Here is a 22,350-nt window from a genome sequence, read left to right on the forward strand (position 1 = left end):
CTACTAAAAAAACTTACAAAATCATTGAATTGACATTTAATTTCCTGTGCTGGGGTCAGAAATATTAGTTTTTGGAAGAAATTAGTGGATGCATTAAATTGATGAAAAGTGACTATAAAACATTTATGTTTAAATAGATTTCCATTTCAATAAATGCTGTTCTTCTGAACCTTCTATTCAAAAAATTAAAAAAGTTTCCATAAATATAACTGTTCAGAAAATCCTGAGCAGCAAATCATCATATTAGAATGATTTCTGAAGGATCATGTGACACTGAAAACCAGACTAATGGCTGTAGAAAATTCAGCTTTGCATCACAGGAATAAATTACATTTCAAAATATAATAAAAAAGAAAACACTTATTTTAAATTGAAAAATTCGTTTCACTGTATATTTAACAAATGCAGTGTTTGTGAGCTTAAGAATGTTTTTTCAAAAACATCTTTTGAACGGTGTAGTTTTTTTAAACTGCTAATTTGTTAATTGGATCAACTTTTAGAAGCACACTACCAAAGCACATAAATGACCACAAAGCTAAAAGAGTGTAGAACATGTGTTTTGTAGAACAGAGTGTTTTCACTAAAAAGGAAAAAAAAAACATGTTTTTAAGAACTGTTCACTAAAAGTCAACCTAAATTGAAACCCAAAATGGCACTCTATGGCATCGCTGGCAACTTTTATATTTAAGAGTGAAAAACCCAACTATTTTAAATTCCCAGCATCCTTGAAGATGGTATATGTAAAAACCACAGGACAAACAATGATCAGGTTCTTGGGAAAAGGAAACAAAGGTCATGAAAACGATAGAGGGGACGGCGGACACCATGAGAGAAAGTTGGCAGAAGAGAGCTAAGACGACATAAAAAGTGAGTGCTCTTGGGAGGTTGTGCGCGAGGCGGGTGGGGGTGACCCCTGGGGCAGATGCCAGTGGAACGTTATCCCCGCGCTGTAAGCCAGCACACACCGCTCACACCGCTCACACGCTATTCAGCTCAGACACAGTCAGGCGTGAACGGACAACTGGCTTTTTGTGCCAAACACCACAGGGCTCCATTAATCTCAGTGATAGACTCTGAGCGGGAGCTGGCCCCGCACACCGCACTTTCACAGAGAAAGAGAGGACGACGAGGATGAAGAAAGACTTTAAAAATAGTAGGTACGGCTAAGATGCCTGGTAATCCGTTAACACTAACAAGAGAAAGCAGCTTTGGAAAAGATAGAAAGGGGGAAAAAACAACACAAAGCATACAAACCTGACCTTATGATGTTCACGTAATTTTCGGAGAGACACGTTAAACAGTTCCCAGAAAAGAGCGCTTTACCAAATAAATTTGGGCCAATTCATTGATTGACACCGTTTCCTGAGAGAATCACCCCCAAGAAACTTAATGAAACTGATACTATCCAATAATCCGATATTGAAAAACAGGGAAGTTTGTGCTGAGTGCAATAGGAGGCCGGTTTCTTTGCGGCTCCCGCTCCAGATGGTGAATTAGCATCGCATCTACATTTTTTACATAATCTGCAGGAGTTTCATGATAGATTAATGAGCTATTAGCCTTGGTGCTCGCAGGGCAGTGACGAAAACTACATTCACGCCAAAGCTTGCAGAGTGTAACATGTTACAATGAAGCCAATAACCAGTCATTGTGTATAAACAGTGGCTCCACGGCTAGTTGAGGAGCTGATTCAAATCAAATCATAGTTTAATCGTAGTTTATTCCTCTGAATTAAATGCTCAAATAATTACATAAATCACAAACCTTATAGTTAAACTGTTAAAAGTACCAAAATTGCAGTTAAAGGCCACTAATTGAATTAAAGTGTGTGAATTTTTTTAATGTTAAAATACTTTGTTTTATTCCAGCTTCATATCCAGAAACTGTAAGATATTCATAAGTTGCCCAAAAAATAGAAATATTAAGGCATACAGTAGCACTGTCTCAACCAATAGTGTGAGCTTAGGGCGGGACTATCTGTTTGACCGGTCAATGGCAGACAGAAAGAGTTTTTGGGAAACCTGTTTGAAAACAGTTAGCCTACATAAAAACACACACACACACACACCACACACACACACACACATATATATATATATATATATATATATATATATATATATATATATTCTTGCAATTTGATTTTATATGTAAAAAGATACATATATGCATACATATGTATATAATATTCTTTTCTTATTTTACTATATAGTGTTAATTACAATGTGAAAATGTGAAAGTCTGTTAGAGCAATTTAAAAACATATCTGTCATATCATGTGAAGAAGACACAAAAGAGGAAGCTTTTCAGATTTTACTATCATTTCCTTCAGATAATGTTGAAGACTTCATCCATATTCGTTCACGGGGATAAAACGTGAGTAAATAACGGAACATTAATAGGTTAGTAGCCCACATCAAATGTAAAAGACGGCTCAAATCGTACAAAACAGCATTTGCCACTTAAAGCCACTTTATCCTTCCTTCAAACTTTTCTAACACAAAAGAGGAAGCTTTTCAGATTTTACTATCATTTCCTTCAGATAATGTTGAAGACTTCATCCATATTCGTTCACGGGGATAAAACGTGAGTAAATAACGGAAAATTTAATAGGTTAGAAGCCCGCATCAACTGTAAAAGACGGCTCAAATCGTACAAAACAGCATTTGCCACTTAAAGCCACTTTATCCTTCCTTCAAACTTTTCTCATTTCAATTTGTCCTTTGCTGTCGCTCAGTGATCTTCATTTTCCTGTCTTGTAGACTTTAAGCTAATTGCCTCGGTGGGCTACTTATTATTCATGTACAATTATTGCAGTGTAATGTCTTTAAATCCTTTTAAATGACCATTCATGCGTCGCATTCATTGAAAATGCCTTTGATGTCTGTCAAAGATGGAATTCTTCAAAAAGAAATGTCTAAGCCTAATTTCAATCGCTCGATGAGGGGGGTTTGGCGTTTCCCTCTAATATAAACTAAATTCCATTAATTTTTTAAGCTGCATTTAATGCATTTCCTCCGCAAAAAGTTTCCAGATTCTTCAGGCTGTCATTTGTATTCCAGCTGACTTTATGAATATTAATAACAGTGTTATCCTGATTAAACGGGCTTCATGCGAAATCCCCGTGAATCTACGAGCTCAGGATTCTCGTCTTACCGAATCTTTATGAATTTTGATACGGACATTAATGTGGAGAGAGTCTTAAAGCAGGTTTAATTGTACAGCATGCTTGTGCCTCCGAAGGAAAAAGGCAGACATGAATTGATTTGATATGGATAAACAGGCTCTTTTATATGGGGAGGTGTGCACAAGCACCTGGGTGCACCTCGCCGTGTAATTTGATTGTCACGGGCTGTCGTGAAGCTTTGAATAGTCTTGACTTTTCCTAGATCAAAAGATTTTATTGACTCGCTGACAGATATTAACAATAGAAACTGTTTTTGTCAATCAGTTACATGTGCTGTGAGCTGATTCTATCTCACTGGAGGGCTGGTATTTGTTTCCTTTTTCCATCTGTTAATGCCGATAAGTGAAAACTGTTTCTGAATCAAAAATAACTGCAACTGAAGGAACAGGAATGAAGACAAAACAACAACTTGACTTTAAAAAGCTGCAAAAGTTAAACATTAAAAGCAAACTATATAAAGTCAGAGAGCACTACTGAAAATGATTCTATTATTATTTTTTCTTCTCATAAATAAATACAAACATTAAATCAATTATTTATCAGATGCAATTAATAAATATTTTATATAAATCTATTTAAATTAATAATAATTAATTATTTTACTAATTATATTTTTAGCACGAAACATCATAAGAATGTGAGTGAAAAGTTGAACTGAAACTTTTACATATTTTGACAATGTCGTATTATTAGGCATGTTCCACTTGAGCTGACATAAACTCAATGTGGTCTCAGATGAACAGCATAAATTAATAATAAAACAAAATTTATATAATAACTTGCTATTTATTAATATTATTTAAGATACATTTTTGTATTTATTTATGGGGTGTCAGTCTTCAAATCTAGACCAAGATACTACACCAACTATAAGAGAGTATTTATAATTCAGACAGTAAAAATGAAAGTTAATGATTCTTCAAATGGATGCTGTGATCAAAGTGAGGCTCTTCAACATATGTGGCACAAATAAAGACCAACACCAACCCTGATTTCATATTTAGCTGAAATGCCAAAAGAAAAAGAAAAAAAAGCATAAACAATTCTCAAATTGTGGAACTCCTAACTAAAAATATTGATTGGATCAAGTAGATGATTAACCAATCCTGACGAAAGATAAAACTTGAGGGGGTTTAGAGCTTTTTGGATCTTCAGCAAACAAACCCACTCAAATAGACTATAAATCAAAATGATCGTGTCCTACTTGGAAAGTCTACTTGTATTCAATTGCATCATCATCTTCAGCGACAAAAACAACATTTTAGAAGGAGCTCTAAATCAAGTTTGAGACTTTGTTAAGCCATCCTAATTTTACTTGCGATGTGCATATAATAGTTACGTAAAATTGTTCTCTCCAAACAATCTTTTATCAGGTGGCTAGTTAAAAGAGTAGCTAATCAAAATAGAATAATAGAAAACCTCCAGGACCATCAATGTCACTTTATTGAAGGTCTAAAATTACGCAGTCTCTCAAATGAAAGCATAATTCCTCGCATTACTTGAGAATTCTCCAGGTAGGCCTTATGTTTCTTAGATGATAGAGACGTCTAGCAGGGAGAGAGGGATCTGTGAAGCAGGAAGGCCGTCTTACGGGCGTAAAGCTCATTCTCAGAGCAGGCGCAGTGATAATTGAATTGAGCCTGTGGGAAATGAGCTAGCACTAGCATCTCAGATCTCTCTGATAGATCCATCCTCTGTGGCGTCTATCAGGCTGCGATTCACTGATCCTCCTGCATTAACGGGGGAGGAGAAATGACCCTCCAAATCTACTAGGATGAGTGCCTCAATTTCCCCATATCCAGCTAATTTGGGTGCGAGAGAAGCGTGAGCCACGCTAGGTGTAAAGAAAGCGCTTCCCCCACCCCACAACTGCCTTTAAACAGGCCTGCTTTGAGTGAATAAAAGCAGGCAAAATGCCCCCCAAGATGTGCAATAGGATAAACCCCGAATGCTCTGTATTGTGTTTTTGATCCTGTCAATTATCAGTTATGACATTAGTGATATGATTCAAGCCAAATATAAATGCTTCACACAAAGCAAATATTAACGCAATCACTGCATAAAATACACTTTAAAAAAATGACAACTTGACACAGTCAGACTAATACAGATAAATTATCAACTAAACCAAGGTCAGAAAACATTGCACAGATAATCTGATTAAGTCACATGACTCCTATGCATAAAGAATATTACATATTTTATTGATATGTAATATCTACATCTATAGCAAGACAATTTTTCATCCTATAATTCTGTGCTTTGTAATGGTGAATACAGCATTATTGCTATAAATCATGTTGGGAAATCAGAGTTGTATTATTCATATCAAATCTGAAAACAATACAAATTTTATTTCACACTTTATAGTCAAGAAATGACCCTTGACTTCCAACCTCACTCACCCATAATGCTGTTTTTGTATTAAACTCTCTCTGGCACGTCCACCATCAATAATCTCTTAATTTATTCCTAAATTTTAAAATAAAAAAAGTTCACTACACTCAGTGCACAGTATGACATATTTGTACCAATACTTCTCTTAAACATTAGTTTAACGCCTCTCTTATATTATGCAGAAATTGATTTTTCAATCCACCTAGAGCAAATTTTGCCACTTTTGACAGCTTGATTTGCTGACAAAGTCAGGTTGTCACAGTTATTCACAAAAAATTAATTTTAAAAGGTCTGTATTTGTAAGCACTTAGACAAACAGCACATTTTATTTCAATTCTGCGATTCGATGTCAAGAGTGAATATTTCAGCGATTGGATAATTCATCTGCTGAATGTAACCTCAAAATTGGCTGTGTAAATATGGACTAAGCTGAGATTTGCATCGGCTAACATTTGGGAGGGAGAACAGAGTTATTTAAGGATGAGCTTAATGCAGTCGATATGTGAGCAAAGGAAGATTTCGCTCATATTCCTAACACTGTTACACACTTACCGTTCTGGAGCACAAAAAAAGGCAACTTAATTGTCTAACTTTTTTTAAATATACAAAGATGTAGAGAAGACAATCCTGATCCATTTACTTTCCTGCAGAGGCGTTCTATGTCCTAAGTTCTAGGTCATGATAAAAATAATCATTTTATTTGTCGCCACCTTTGCTCATGCGCTGATCAAACAAAACACTTCAACAGCATTCCTTTCCACGTACGAGATTAAAAGCATTTTAACTCGGGCACAAAAACATAAGGAAAACAAAGCCTTATTGTGGCAAGAAAGATTGTGAAACTAGTGCAAGGTGGCGTCACCAGCCATGACACTGTTATTACTCATCGAAGAGACGCCAACCAGGAGAGGTGGGGCTCAGGGAAAGAGTCAACTCGAGGTCAGCTGTCTTATGAAAGACATTCCGGCCAAGTGTTTCGCCTCCTCGACTCCGTGTCGCTTCTATCGAAAGCTGTGCAAGTTTCGACTGATTATCTCGGTACAGCCATTCTCTAATAATAATGAACCAATGTGACTGCTTGTCTTTGTACATTTGTACTGTCTCCTTAGAATGAAGGTTGCTCTAAAAAATAGCATTGGCTAAATAAATACATGTGAAAACTTTTTTTTTTTCTTTTTTGCATGTTTTGCACATTATGCAACACTATCTATATATTGGCAATACCTTTGAACATTTGTTACTTTCATCTTATAAAAGAATAAGGCAGCTTTGATTAATAGCATTGGCTTAATAAACACAATGTATTAACCTACTATATGTTGTTTTTTCCTGTATTTTTTGCACATTATGCAACACAATATCTATATACTGGCCATACCTGCATTTATTGTTAACTAGTGATATTTTTATATTTATTAACTTTTTTTTTTTACTCAAAATGATGCTGAAGTGAAGACACAGTATTTCATTTATTTTACAATCAATGCATTTTACAGTGATAGTCAGCAAAAATGAAAATAATAAGTAAAATAAAGACGATATTTTGAAGAATGTAGGTAACCAGACATTGACTTCCATAGTATGAAAAAAAAAATAGCAACTGTTTGGTTACCCACATTCCGAAAGCTGTGCAAGTTTCGACTCATTATCTCTGTACAGCCATTCTCTAATAATAATGAACCGATGTGACTGCTTGTCTTTGTACATTTGTACTGTCTCCTTAGAATGAAGGTTGCTCTAAAAAATAGCATTGGCTAAATAAATACATGTGAAAACGTTTTTTTTTCTTTTTGTTTTTTGCATGTTTTGCACATTATGCAACACTATCTATATATTGGCAATACCTTTGAACATTTGTTACTTTCATCTTAGAAAAGAATAAGGCAGCTTTGATTAATAGCATTGGCTTAATAAACACCAAAAAAAATGTATTAACCTACTATATGTTGTTTTTTCCTGTATTTTTTGCACATTATGCAACACAATATCTATATATTGGCCATACCTGCATTTATTGTTAACTAGTGATATTTTTATATTTATTAACTTTATTTTTTTTACTCAAAATGATGCTGAAGTGAAGACACAGTATTTCAATTATTTTACAATCAATGCATTTTACAGTGATAGTCAGCAAAAATGAAAATAATAAGTAAAATAAAGACGATATTTTGAAGAATGTAGGTAACCAGACATTGACTTCCATAGTATGAAAAAAAAAATAGCAACTGTTTGGTTACCCACATTTTTCAAAATATCTTCTTTCGTGTTCAGCATAGATCAATCAATGAATCAATCAATCATTGAGGTTTGGAACAACTTGAGGGTGATTAAATGATGACAGAATTTTCATTTTTGGGTTAACCATTCCTTTAACTAGTCTCCCACAAAATACTATAGTAATATATAGTAATATGAGCTAGTGATACGACAATATTTGGCCTCTTTTATGTTATCATACTGCCCAATCAATCATATCTGCTTGGCTTATAGACATACTAACAGAAATGTAAACCTTCCAAATGTAGTCATTGTCCATTTAAAAACAATATTGGCTATTATTAGACACAGTAAAAGCTCCTTAGATTGTTTGCAAAAGATCTCATTAATTCATCACAGTTTAACAGCAGGAAAAAAAAGCTGTAGTGACTTGCGGTTTAGGTGGAAACTACATTTGCCATGGTCATTTTTTGTAAGGAGACAAATGGCAATAAACCACTTTGATCCTTCTAATGACAACACAAATACTCCCATAATTTCCCTAAATGTCCATCAATGGAAACATTTTCATATTAAGTCAAAATTTAACCCTGCTTTTTAAAAGCAACACTGAAAGGGCTACAAAATCCGGCGTGATTACTGTGCATGTCACCTCAGCGCCCGGCGCTAAAACACACACATAGCTAGTGGTGCGAGGATCCTCAACAAACACATCTTCCTTTGTTCAGGAAATCCTTTCTCCAACACGAACTGCAAAGCTGAACTTTTGGCAATGCAGAAGCATCAAATCCAAACACAGCTTTTCTCTTTTTTTCACCCTCAAGGATAAGTGATGCTCACGGTTTCGACCTGTCCTTCAAACAAAACGGCTTTAAACAGCGGGACACTGAAGTGAGAAAACACTCCAGGACATTCCAGGGTTATTTTCCAACTGGAGAACATTGGGGAACAAACAAAGGTGATATAAATGTGTGTTATTCGGATATGGCATGCACTTGGGCGACGTGGGTGCCACTCTGGGACACATGCGGAGAGGCTTGTGGGAGGTATTGTGTGTTCAGGGATGTACATCACTGCAAATATTTACAGAGCAGCAGATGTACAATAGAGGAATCACATGACTGTCTCCTCCGAATACATGCTCACGTACATGCGCTTAGATCAATGATGCTCTTCTCTAAAGAACGAACAAGTTATTAAGAACTTAGCACAAGAGGACTATGCTTCACTAACCCACAGCTAGGCCCACATGAACTCTGTATTTCTGACCTTTTCTGAGCTGATTGTAAGGGAAATTTACTCAGAGCTTTATACTCTTAAAGGTGTCCTATTATGCTCTTTTACAAAGTCTTGATTTTGTTTTGGGGGTGTACTAGAACAGGCTCTCATACTAGGCTGTTCGAAAAACATTATTTTTCACATATTTTACAACACCTCTCTCCCCAGTCTGGCATGAACGGCTTGAATAGTTCCTGTATCAAATGAAGGCCAGCCTTCTGAAATACGAAATGTGCTGTGATTGGTTAGCTGGGCCAGTGCTGTGATTGGTTAGCTGGGCCAGTGTGTGCTGTGATTGGTTAGCTGGGCCAGTGTGTGTTGTGATTGGCAGCACTCGACGCCTGGCCAGGAAATGCCATGCCCCTTACCATAGCCGCCTACGAGCTTCAGTGTAAATATTGCGTCAAAATCAAATCAATTTGAGCGTGATTTAAACCCGGATGATTGTAACCAATCTAAGCTCGTCTGCCTTGGGCAAGCTAGCGTGTCTCCGACATAGTGATAACACTCGTTTCCTTCTCTAGTGCAGCTCAACCAGGTCTCGTCCCATTCGTCGATCTTTGTGATATCACAAATGCCGGAAAGTATGCGTTGTAGTCCAAATGAGTTGTTCGTTGTAGTTTTTGAAAAGTGATTTCTGTTAAATAAAATATCTCTTTTTGAAGTGGACTTTGAAGATCTTTTTTTATGCTCAAACAGCAACATTACAGACTAACTAAAGTTGAAAAAGTGAAAAAGCATAATAGCACCCCTTTAAGGCCCGTTCGCACCAAGGACAATAACAATAATTATAACGATAAAGATATAGTAAAAGGACAGAGGAACAATATTGCAAGAAAACCAGCTGACGAATGATAAAAAAACAACGGCAGCCGATCAGAATCCATCCTACTTCAATGAGCTCAAGCATTTAAAGCGACAGATGACATAATTGCAGCCTTCAAGAACGTTATCGTGCGATGGTGTGGATGCTAATACAAATATCATCGCTGAGAATAATGTGAATTACCAACCAAAATCCCCTCCAATTCTCATCACTGTCATGCAAAATAAAGATACGCATTTCTTTAAACTGTAAACCATTTTTACATCATAGTATTTGTTATATAACAATTTATGTAGATTCCAAAAAAAAAGAATACTTTAAAAGGCATTTTTTTATTATTTATTAACGTAAAGAGAATCATCATTAAAAATAATGTTATCTGAAAAAAACATTTTAAAATAAATAAAATAAAAATAAATAATGTTGAAACTAATTATCGTTCTTGGTGTGAATGGACCATCATTAGTAGATGAAAACATTACCAAATTATCAAAAATATTTAACAGATAAAAATGCAAGAGATGTACAATTATGTGAATGACGGGGTCTCAGAATTCTGCAGAAATTTGTGAGAGCATATCCACATTATTTTTTACATAAGAGTGGATGCAGCTATTTGTATTTTGAACAAAAACAGTCTGCTATGCTGCTTGATATTCCAAACTGGTATTTGTTATCATATTTTAATTTACTATTATAATCATAAATACATTGGTTTGTAGCGCAAATATCGTTTACTACACTGTTATTCTTCTAGATATTTACCTGTAGCGGCTAATGAATTAGAAGTCTTACATATTCAAAGAAAATAGCTTACTTTCCTCATTGCAAAATAAGGTGGATACATGAATAATTTTTTATTTATTTTAATTTTAATGACAGGCCAAAGCTTTTCAATCCTCTGTTCCCACTCTCTTAATAAATTCTCCAACTCAAGTGCCAACCATCTACGCCCAGTATTTCTGGTTGTCGCAGGTCTGTCTAAACATCCCCGAAATACAAGTGCGTAAAAAAGCAGTAAAAATGCCACTCTGTGAAAGTGGCCCGTCATTGTTCGGCCAGCCGTTGTTGGGAGCGTGAATGTGTTGAAAAGCCGAGGGGAGGCCAGGGCAACAGGACCAGGCACTCCGTCCTCATTACCACTTGATGTTTGAACACAGGCCACAGGAGTGACCGCTTAAATTGCTCCCTGTTCAAACAGTTCCCAAGCATCTGTGGTTCACAGCAAAGTAAGTCTTGTTTGTTTTCCTCTCTGTTTCATGGGCCATCACTAGGTCGTCTGGAATCCTGCTCGCAACTGGGTGGTAGGAGTGTTAGCATCATATGAGTGTCAGTCCGAAACAGTACAGCTCTTAAGAATTCATGTATCAGAGCTCCTGTGAGGCTGTTTTGAACCGAATTTGCTTATTTCATAATACAAAAAAAAAAAACTCAAGGGAATTACAAGGCTTAGAGTTAGGGGCCACTTTACTTATTGGGTTGCATACAGTATATCATTTAAAATAAGCCTGACAATCTTCATATCTGGATTCTTAGTTAGCAAAACACAAAACTATAACACAAAACTAAACTTTTAAACTATTTTTATAATGATTTCAATAGTTTCTATAAGAGTTTAAACTGTTTTGACTTATGTAAGAGAGATACAATCTTCAAGAGACTGTATAAAAGTAATACAAATACACACAAATTGATGAATCTTACAAAATCTGCCCCCATATGACCTGAAAATGTTTTCATAAGGTTGACCCAAACTTCATTCTCAACATCAAAAAAAAAATCTTCATTTTGAGATTCTTTCAAGAGATGCCAACCTCTCGTTGGGTTTTATAGCTTGAGTCTTTGTATGTTTGTGAGTGCGCTGGCCTTTCTGCTAGGTTTGTTTGGTTTCAGATCACAGTAACCAGGCTTCCACAGTTAAGCAGTGCCCAACCTAGGTCTATTCCTTAAACCAACACAGAGACACAAAAGAGGAGGACAGAGCCCTGAGGAATCCCTCTGTCACTGGCGGACCACCCACTTAGGGAGCAGACAAGCCTGTTAGGCCACACGGCACTCCATTCTAGGGATTTTGAACTTCAATGGGACCCACAAGGAAGCCGACGGGGTCGCCAACGCGCCTCCTGCTCTCCGTGAAGCCAAGCACGGCGGAGAGTGAGTGAGACGTGATATCAGGGTGGGTGGCTGTCGGAAAAGCAGAGCAGGACCACACCTTATTGCCGTAAGAGGAGCTGAGCTGATGGGACCAAACAGTTCGTTTACGTTTCCTGACCGGACGGCCGACACAGGGGGAGGGGGGTGTGACAGGTTATGTCAAAGGTCGATCCACCTGCCAAGAACAAAGCTTGTTGAGACTGTAGCCCTATTTCTGCTCTTGTCAGGAAGGCCAATTCAGCTCCATAGGAAACAGCATGTTTGTTATGATGGACTTGGTGTGTGTGCTTTGAATTTGGACTGCAAAAGGACAGTTTACCCATGCAAGAAAACAATCCACCGTCTCAGTTGTAATAACACGACCCAGCCTACAGCAGTCTGCTTATCCCAAACCACGTCAGACAAATAAAATCAGCAGGGAAACAGACGCAAGAGAAACGCAGTCTCACAGGCGTGAAATTCGATTTGGGTTCAAAGATGTGCGGTCACCCTTATTTGGCTGTTCTGTGCCACTTTGAAAAATAATTGGAAAGTGTAGTAACTACCAATATGGGATATTCAATGGACGATATTGACATTTAAAGAGAACAGTGGTAGATGACTGATCAAATGTTGCTATATAGTTGTATTTTTCACTATAATCATGGCAAATAGGCTAAAATGCAAATACTTACTTTGCACATTATATAGTCAAAATTCACACAAAAAATACCAATTAAGTCCAACAATCCAATGCTGTTGGTAGATTTTTTTTTTGTTAATTGTCCACTGGTTTTGCACACTATATACTCAAAATTCACAATAAATAAACAAAAAAACAAACCAATGCTGTTGTGGATTTGACAAAGCAGCACCAAAGTTTTTTTTTTTTATTGTCCAGGCTGGCATAGACATAAAAGAAAAATCAAAAAATGTCTAATGCCAAATAAATATAGGCTAAAAAAATGTCTAATGCCAGATATATATATAAGCTAACTCTTACTATAATCATCTCACATATCCAAATAATGTACAAAGTGAAAAAAACATTGAGCCAGTTTAAAACATTTTAAACTATATGATAAAGAAAAATACAATTAACAAAAAGCATGTGAAGACTGCTACATAACAGCTAATTTAATGAAATTATATCAATTTTAACTTATCAAAGAAATGTTATGATACTTCCACAAATGAATAATTATTTTTGATTGCACTGCATATTCAAAAGTGTAATAACTGAATCTGATAGTCCTTCTAGAGAAGCATCAGTTTTACAAACCAATATCCTATTTAATGACAATTATAAAACAATTCTGGTTCACTAATTTGATTGACACGTATTTACTCAAACAGTATTGAATTTACTTTCCTTTTTGTATTTATCCAATTGTCTGTGTTAACTAAATGCAATTAAAGTTCTATGATTTACAACATACTTTCATTGGCAGAGCAAAAAAATAAAAAAATAAATCTTACTGCACTGTGTCCCGATATAATTTTTTTGTTTACAGAACTGCTCTTTTATAGCAATACAACGCTCACAAATGTGCTGTAACAGTGCTGATATTGCAAATCAATCCTTATATGCATGTTCAAAACACCTTACTCTCAGAATTGAATCAGCAATGTGCTTGTCGTTTTAGAGGAACATGCGCATTGTTATGTTGATGTCGGCTAACTGCCACTTGGATCCCGATAGCTGCACACTCTTAATCTGTGGTAAAGGATAATAGCCTTAAACTAAACAAACATTCAAGCTGATTAAAGAGAGAATTGGGTGGGATCAGTGCTTCATGCTTATCTGCCACCGAAAAGGAAGGAGATGGCTTTAATACAGGTGACTGCAATGCAAAACTTCACACAAAAAAACCCCTACAGATAATATTAATGATTGTAAAACATAAGTTGTACGCGTGAGTGGCAGACACAATGTCTGTGCACCAAAAACACACAAACCCATAAAAATCAGGCATGCAGCCATATACCCAGAGGCGCACTTACACACACGCTTGGCGTCTAAGATATCAGGATACATGCTAAGTAGATCCTGTTCCAGGTCTTGGCCTCCACCCATCACTAGGATGTAACGCTTTGGGTTGGGCTCTTCTACTGCAGAATGTGTCAGCACATCAGAGAAACAGCTAACCTGGCATTAACTCCGAAAAAAACAAACACACGCAACGCAGAGGTCATGCTATGAAGGATCAAACCTCATCGATGGCCTTTACAATGCACGTTGCTGTTTGACAGCGAGTGACTGAAGCTCATATGAGGATCGGTGAAGCTCTCCAACTTATATTCATAGATTAGATCATACAGATGGAGACTAGACCATGCCAATGCAAAGCATAAAGAGGCAGTAATGACACTTCACAACAAATGAACCACTGTTACAATTATTATATATGGAAAAGGTATAAAATTTCCTTCTATATATACAGTAAATACACACACTATTGTTCAAACATTTGGGGTCAGTAAGATTTTTTTAATGTTTTTGAAGTATCTTTATTCACCAAGGATGCATTTATTTGATAAAAAATACATTAACCACAGTAACACTACAAAATATTATAACAACTTAAAATAACTTTTCTGTTGTAATATATTTTAAAGAGTAATTTATTCTTGTGATGCAAAGCTGAATTTTCAGCATCATTACTCCAGTCTTCAGTGTCGCATGATCTTTCAGAAATCATTCTAATATTACATTGTTCCTATTGTTATTATTATTATCAACGTTTTGCTGATTATTTATGCAACATTATTTTTTTCCCCGGTATTTTTTGATAAACAGAAAGATGTAAAGAACAACATTATTTAAAACAGAAATCTTTTTTAACATTATAAATGCATTTCCTATTACTTTTGATCAATTTCATGCATATATTTACAATGCACGTTGCTGTTTGACAGCGAGTGACTGAAGCTCATATGAGGATCGGTGAAGCTCTCCAACTTATATACATAGATTAGATCATACAGATGGAGACTAGACCATGCCAATGCAAAGCATAAAGAGGCAGCAATGACACTTCACAACAAATGAACCACTGTTACAATTATTATATATGGAAAAGGTATAAAATTTCCTTCTATATATACAGTAAATACACACACACTATTGTTCAAACATTTGGGGTCAGTAAGATTTTTTTAATGTTTTTGAAGTATCTTTATTCACCAAGGATGCATTTATTTGATCAAAAATACAGTAACCACAGTAACACTACAAAATATTATAACAACTTAAAATAACTTTTCTGTTGTAATATATTTTAAAGAGTAATTTATTCTTGTGATGCAAAGCTGAATTTTCAGCATCATTACTCCAGTCTTCAGTGTCGCATGATCTTTCAGAAATCATTCTAATATTACATTGTTCCTATTGTTATTATTATTATCAACGTTTTGCTGATTATTTATGCAACATTATTTTTTTCCCCGGTATTTTTTGATAAACAGAAAGATGTAAAGAACAACATTATTTAAAACAGAAATCTTTTTTAACATTATAAATGCATTTCCTGTTACTTTTGATCAATTTCATGCATATATGCCAAAAAAAGTATTACTTAATAAAAAATTATCTTACTAAAACTTCCCAAAAATTTTGAACAATAATGTATAGTATATAGAACATTGTACAAAGTTATGTGGATATTCATATGGATGCTAAAGAAACATAGTTTAAGACCAACAGGTTCTTCAGACAGGGTACTATGTCAAAACAGAAATCTTTTTTAACATTATAAATGCATTTCCTATTACTTTTGATCAATTTCATGCATATATGCCAAAAAAAGTATTACTTAATAAAAAAATTCTTACTAAAACTTCCCAAAAATTTTGAACAATAATGTATAGTATATAGAACATTGTACAAAGTTATGTGGATATTCATATGGATGCTAAAGAAACATAGTTTAAGACCAACAGGTTCTTCAGACAGGGTACTATGTTAATACCATATTCCACTTTGCAAATTCCATGGTACATGAATATTTAGTGTCATGTTTTTCACCTCTTATACCACAGGACTTTTAGTAAGAGTAGTGTCTGTAATATGCAGGCTTTAATAAAACCTAGTAATTCTTAGAACCCTCTGATATTTGACTATAAATACTAATTACAGTCTTTAAGGTTAAAACAATGAAGTAATGCCACAGCACTAAGCACTGAAGACACTGTTCCTGAATATAGGACAGGATAAGGATGCCCTCTAGTGCCAATATTTAAGAATGCACTTTTCTCCAAAACTGTGAATAATGTATATTACCAAAAAAAACGTTACCTTATCAGTAACAAATAAAGCAAAAAACAAAAACAATAACCCCTCTGTCAAATACAAAGGACAGCATTCTCTTCATACTCACCTTTGTACATATCAACCAGTGAATCCTTCAGTTCCTGTTTGTGCATCCATGCATCTTCTTCACTCTCTGAGAAGCTTTCCCTTAAAATCAACAGAGGATACGTATCAGTAACTTATTGCTGTTATTCTTCAATGCTAGTGTTTGAGCTCAGCGTGTTGAGTGGGTGCTCTCAGTGTGATTTAGACTAATGTCTTCTGCAATGTCCTCATGAGCTCAGGGCTCACATATCAAAAGCTGAGTGTGTGTATGGCCAGCCCTACCATTACTTTCCTTTCTGCAAAAATATCAAAGTAGCTGCTACATACATAATGAATGGGTTCCTATGACTGGGATATTCCATATTACTCCAAAGCACAAGGGCGTGATATAGTAACCATACAATGGTATGGGTTTAATGTTTTCTTAGCATGCAATTATTCATGCAGATGAGCTGGAAATCGGTCAAAATACCTGGCAGACCCTGTCAACCAGGACTGTGATGAAAACAGCCCTATGTGCAATCAAAACTCACGCAATGACAAATAAAATAAGCCTAATATAAAACCTACGATTTCCTTTAATTTATATGTCTTGTTAATGCAAGTGAGGAGTATTTAAATGCATTACAGTGCCTTGCGATCTGTAATGCATTTAAATTCGCATTCATTTTTTTCACATTTTTATTATGTTGCTTCCTTATAAACTTCTTTAAATTACTTTTTCCCCCCACATCATTCTACACTCCATACACCATAAGCAAAAACAGAAGTCACAATTTCGTAAATTTATTAAAAATAAAAAACTGAAATAAGTGCATTGCATAAGTATTCATATTTAACTGAAGCACCTTTACAGTCTCAAGTCTTTTTTTGTTTGATGCGACAAGCTTTGCTCATCAGCATTTGGCAATTATCTGCCATTCTTCACCTCTCAAGCTCTGTCAGGTTGGATGGAGGCAGATGCACATTTTCAGGTTTCTCCAGAAATATTTGATGGAGTTCAATCCCAGGCTCTGGCTGGGCCACTCAAGGACATTCACAGAGTTGTCTATAAGCCACTCTTGCTGTGCTTGGGGTCACTGTCCTGCTGGAAGGTGAACCTTCTGCCAAGTCTGAGGTTCTGAATGCTCTGAACTAGGTGAAGCTCAGGAAGCGCGGATTCAGAACGCCGTTGCCGAGCATCCATATGGCGAATCTCCGCTCTCTACCCAACAAAACAGACAAACTTCTTCTGCTCTCCTGGACAAATAAGGATTTTTCACACTCTGCTGCTCTGTGTTTCACGGAAACCTGGCTGAATGACGCCATTGTATGTGCAAACATACTTGGCAATAAAGCGCTTTCTGATTCTGATTTGTGATCGGAGAAATGACAAACAACAAGCCCTACTCTACACTGCCCAAAAAACTCGCTTTAAATATATAAAATATAAAAAACACATCTGAATATTTGGGTTGAAGTGTTCTGGAACAGTGTTGTAAATACAACTTAACCACTGATTTCTAGTCGTGTCAATTTTTGGAAGGCCAAACTAAGTAGTTTCGCTTTCACAACGAAACACAGCGTCTCCACACACGGTGGCCTAGAGTGAACGGCGGCGGCCTAAAGTGAGCAGAGGCCAGGGGCTAAAGTGAGGAACGGCCGAAGGGCTAGAGTGAGCAGAGGCGGCGGATTCGACGAAGGAGTGTCTGGCGGGCTTGCGGCAACCACATGTGACGACCCCGGGCTGGACTCTGCTTCGTCCACGGTGAAAGCCTATCCGGCGATCCACAGCGCAAAGTTGTAGTATTTCCTCAGCAACCAGCACGGATCAGCTCCAGGCATGATGAAGCAGATATCATCCTCTTTTGGAAGGCCAAACAAAGTAGTTTCGCTTTCACAACGAATCACACAGTGCCTTCACGACATGGCGGCAGCAACAACAATACTACAGCGAGAATAAAAGTTACGCCTTCTTTCTTTGCGTGAACATTTGGGCAGCGTTATGCAAATCTTCCCACATAGTGACGTAGGTATGTGGGGGCGTGTTAGAACGAGCCGTTTTAGGTAGGCTGACTCTTAACTTTTATAAAGAATATCTCTTTTTATTTGAGACTTTAGTCTTTGCAACTTTACAGATCTTCTTTATGCACCAAGAGCTTGTAACACTCCAAAGAGAAAGGAAAAACTGAAATCGCATCATATGACTCCTTTAACTGAAGAAAATACTGAGTCTTGCCACACTGCCATAAAGATTGGATTGGAGAGTTGCAGTGATGTTTGTCCTTCTGTTGATTTCTCCTATCTCCACATATGATCATGGAGCTCAACCAGAGTGACCATCAGGTTTTTGGTCACCACTCCAACCAAAGCCCTTCTCCATCAATTGCTCAGTTTGGCCAGGAGGCCAGCTCTAGGAAGAGTCCTGGTTGTTTCAAACTTCTTCCATTAAGGGTAACAGAGACTACATGCTTTTTTGACCCTTCAATGAAGCAGATTTTTTTTCTGAACTCTTCCCCAGATGTGGCTTGACGCAAACCTGTTTCTAGTAGTTCTTTTGACCTTAGTGCTTGGTTTTTGCTCTGATATGCATTATCAACTGTTAGACCTTTTATTACGACGTGTGTGCCTTTCCAAATCATACCCATTCAATTGAATTTGCCACAGGTTAACTTCACTTGAAGTGTAGTAACATCTACAAGCAAGATGAATGCTCCTGAGCTAAATTTAAACTGTCCCAGTATGAATACTTATGCAATGGAATAATTTTAGTTTTTTATTTTTAATACATTTGCAAAGATGTTAAAAACCTGTTTTTTGCTTTACAATTATGGTGTATGGAATGTAGATTGTTGTGGAAAAAAACTAATTTAAAGCAGTTTAGCATAAGGCAGCAACAAAACAAAATGTGAAAAAATGAAGGGGTATGAATACATTCGCAAGGCACTGTATATATGTGAAAGTGGTTATTTATATTTCTGTCATGACAACTTTCAGAGAGATCGGCATGGTAATATACTATGGTTATGTTAATGTTTATGGTCTTGAGGAATAGATCTGCTAAGCTGCTGCGGCAGAGCAAGTACTGAGACTTGCTACTGCCAATACATCCACAGACATGCTGCTGTGAGCATGTAAGAAATACTGCTGCTGTACATAACATATGAAATAACCCCCATATATAACATACATGACATTACCCCATAGCAAATCTATACAGGTGGAGCTGGGGAAGGTGGAGGGTTTCTGAAGCACGCTTCAACTGCTACAGCAAGCACTAGCCAAGTATTTGAATGTTGAGCAGCAAGCACATTGGGTGCTGATGTGAAAAAAAAACAATCAGCTGCGCCATGTGAATAATGATGTGATTACATCACACTGAGTTAGAACCTATTGGCTAGCGCCATCATCATCAAAACTTTTATCCTTATACTTTTATCTTTTGCAGACCTGTGTTTACTAAATTTGATGATATTGTAGGGCGTTCCAAATCAACATTTTATCAAGTGAACTTCTATATACCCTGCTCAGTGTGCAGGGAACCTGTGAATTGCAGCATTGGAAAGTCTGTTCAGGAAGTTCGTATTTACAAGTTAGGAAGTCATAATTACAACATCAGATGCATTCAAGTAATTTTCATCGAAGCAAGATGGCGATGTACCATTTCTACAAAAAAAGCAAGACTTTTAAACTCAGCTTCTACTAAATTATGAATAAATTATGCAAATCTGTTGTTTTTGTTTTTATTACATTTAAAAAGTCACTGTAAATGTAATCATATATTCTATCGTAACTGCAGTACTATTGTATTTTGCACATGCAATTTATTGCATTTATTGTAAACTGGAAAAAAAAAAAAAATAGAAAATATACTATCATCCATGCAATAACCAAGTAAAATGTTTTGTATATAATCAATAATCAAGTCAAATGTTCTGTTAAATTTATTTCTGAAATTAATATCACCCTACAGCCATGATCTGTTCTTTTTTTCTGGGTTAAAAATAAAATGTAAAATGTCAAATTAAGAATTTTTAAACCCAAAATACTAAATAAATAAAGTAAAAAATGAGACTACACTTTTTTTCCTCGTCTCAGCAGGATATATAATGACTTGATAGAGCCAGACAAAATGATTTCCATGTCATACATCAACGTACCACACAGTATTACCACCACTGTACACGCGGTACACTTTTGTAAAGATATACCAAAACAAGTGCCCAAAACTGTTGTCTAGGCAGGCAGCTCACTGAGTGTTGAGACACAGCCCTTAAATCCAACCAAACAGCGGCGCACGAGTATACGTGTAACAAAGTAACACTTGACTGAAGCTCTAATGTGTTCCCATTTTAAAACAAGCCGTAACTGGTCAAAGTAGTAAACTAGCGTCTTTAGCATGCTGCCTAAATCCCTCCTAGACTGACACACCGTCTGACGCGGCGTCAAAACACAAACACTGCTTTTATTTTCTTCAACTTCATTAGTCATTCAGTGAAAACATGAATATTTATGCAGTGAGACATCGATAGGAGTGGTCATTGAAAGACGGACCGTTGTCGGACTTACCATAATTATAATTATAGTGTCGGCGTTCATTTGGTGGAGGTCGGACTGGACTGTTTCCTAAAAGTTTTGGAGGGGAACTTCCTATTACAGTGCGCGGAGTCACGCTTCACTCCGGCCCACCGGGAGAACGACAGACAGTGCTGCGTCTGACCACTAGAGGCCGCTCACCGCTCCCTCACATAATGCTATCTTTATAAAGAAGGTTCCTCTCAAGAGTCCCCAGCGCTGTGATCAGAAGGGGTTCGGCCCCGTTTCATCCCCCAGAGAATGTTAGGTGGTTTGCAGACAAATTCTGAATGAAAAATGAACAACAACAACAACAACAATAATAATAGTAGTATGTAGCATATTATACTATAATTATATATATATATTTAGCTTGACAATCCTCATAAGGCTGCGGTTCTCTCGGTTGGTTGTGCATCTTTTTCTTCCACACTTTTTCCTTCCACTCAACTTTCTGTTAACGTGCTTGGATACAGCACTCTGTGAACAGCCAGCTTCTTTGGCAATGAATGTTTGTGGCTTACCCTCCTTGTGAAGGGGGTCAATGATTGTCTTCTGGACAACTGTCAGATCAGCAGTCTTCCCCATGATTGTGTAGCCTAGTGATCCAAACTGAGAGACCATTTTGAAGGCTCAGGAAACCTTTGCAGGTGTTTTGAGCTGATTAGCTGATTGGCATGTCACCATATTCTAATTTGTTGAGATAGTGAATTGGTGGGTTTTTGTTAAATGTGAGCCAAAATCATCACAATTAAAAGAACCAAAGACTTAAACTACTTCAGTCTGTGTGCATTGAATTTATTTAATACACGAGTTTCACAATTTGAGTTGAATTACTGAAATAAATGAACTTTTCAAAGACATTCTAATTTATTGAGATGCACCTGTATATAGCTGAGCAGGGACACCAGCAAGGGACATGAGTATCGCTTTTTATTTCTCCTCTTTCCTACTACATGTTTCACTTCTGTTTCAGTTTTTTATAACCATTTCTTACTGTGTGTCAGGAAGTTGTTGTTATTTTAGCATGTGTGTTTGGCTCAGTGTTATTTTGATTTTTTTAATAGGATTACTGATAAACTAATATAGTTTGATTTGTATTAGTTATCTATTTTAGTTTTAGTTACAGTTGTAGTAATGTTGTAATTGTATTAGTTTTTATTATGTCTATATAGGTTTTTTTATTAAGTTTTAGTTTTATTTAATTTGAGTTATTTCAGTACTTCAACATACAAAATGGAAATTAAATAATATATATATATATTGAATGTATATATATTGAGTGTGTTTGGCTTAGTGTTATGTTAGAATCATTATTATACTCATACCTTTTGTTCTTTTCATATTTTGAATTGTTTTTAGCTTTATTTTTTTGTTTTCATTTAAATGTTTAGTTTT

The 22,350-nt window shown here is 36.2% G+C and overlaps 1 protein-coding gene across 2 annotated transcripts in view; it reads right to left on the reverse strand.

Annotated features, from left to right (window-relative positions):
• mipol1 (mirror-image polydactyly 1) overlaps positions 1-21,055 on the reverse strand; it is a 75,683-nt gene extending 54,628 nt beyond the window's left edge. For both annotated transcript variants that reach the window (XM_016274020.1, XM_016274019.1), the window contains exons 1-2: positions 20,947-21,055; positions 16,421-16,500 (exon numbers count right to left, since the gene is read on the reverse strand). In XM_016274020.1, the coding sequence (XP_016129506.1) occupies positions 16,421-16,466 (46 nt within the window). In that variant the 5' untranslated portion in view covers positions 16,467-16,500; positions 20,947-21,055. The remainder of the gene's footprint in view (positions 1-16,420; positions 16,501-20,946) is intronic.
• Between the last annotated feature and the right edge of the window lie 1,295 nt (positions 21,056-22,350).

This window comes from Sinocyclocheilus grahami, unplaced genomic scaffold (genome assembly GCF_001515645.1).
Source record: "Sinocyclocheilus grahami isolate Dianchi unplaced genomic scaffold, SAMN03320097.WGS_v1.1 scaffold84.1, whole genome shotgun sequence".
Classification (NCBI taxonomy): domain Eukaryota; kingdom Metazoa; phylum Chordata; class Actinopteri; order Cypriniformes; family Cyprinidae; genus Sinocyclocheilus; species Sinocyclocheilus grahami.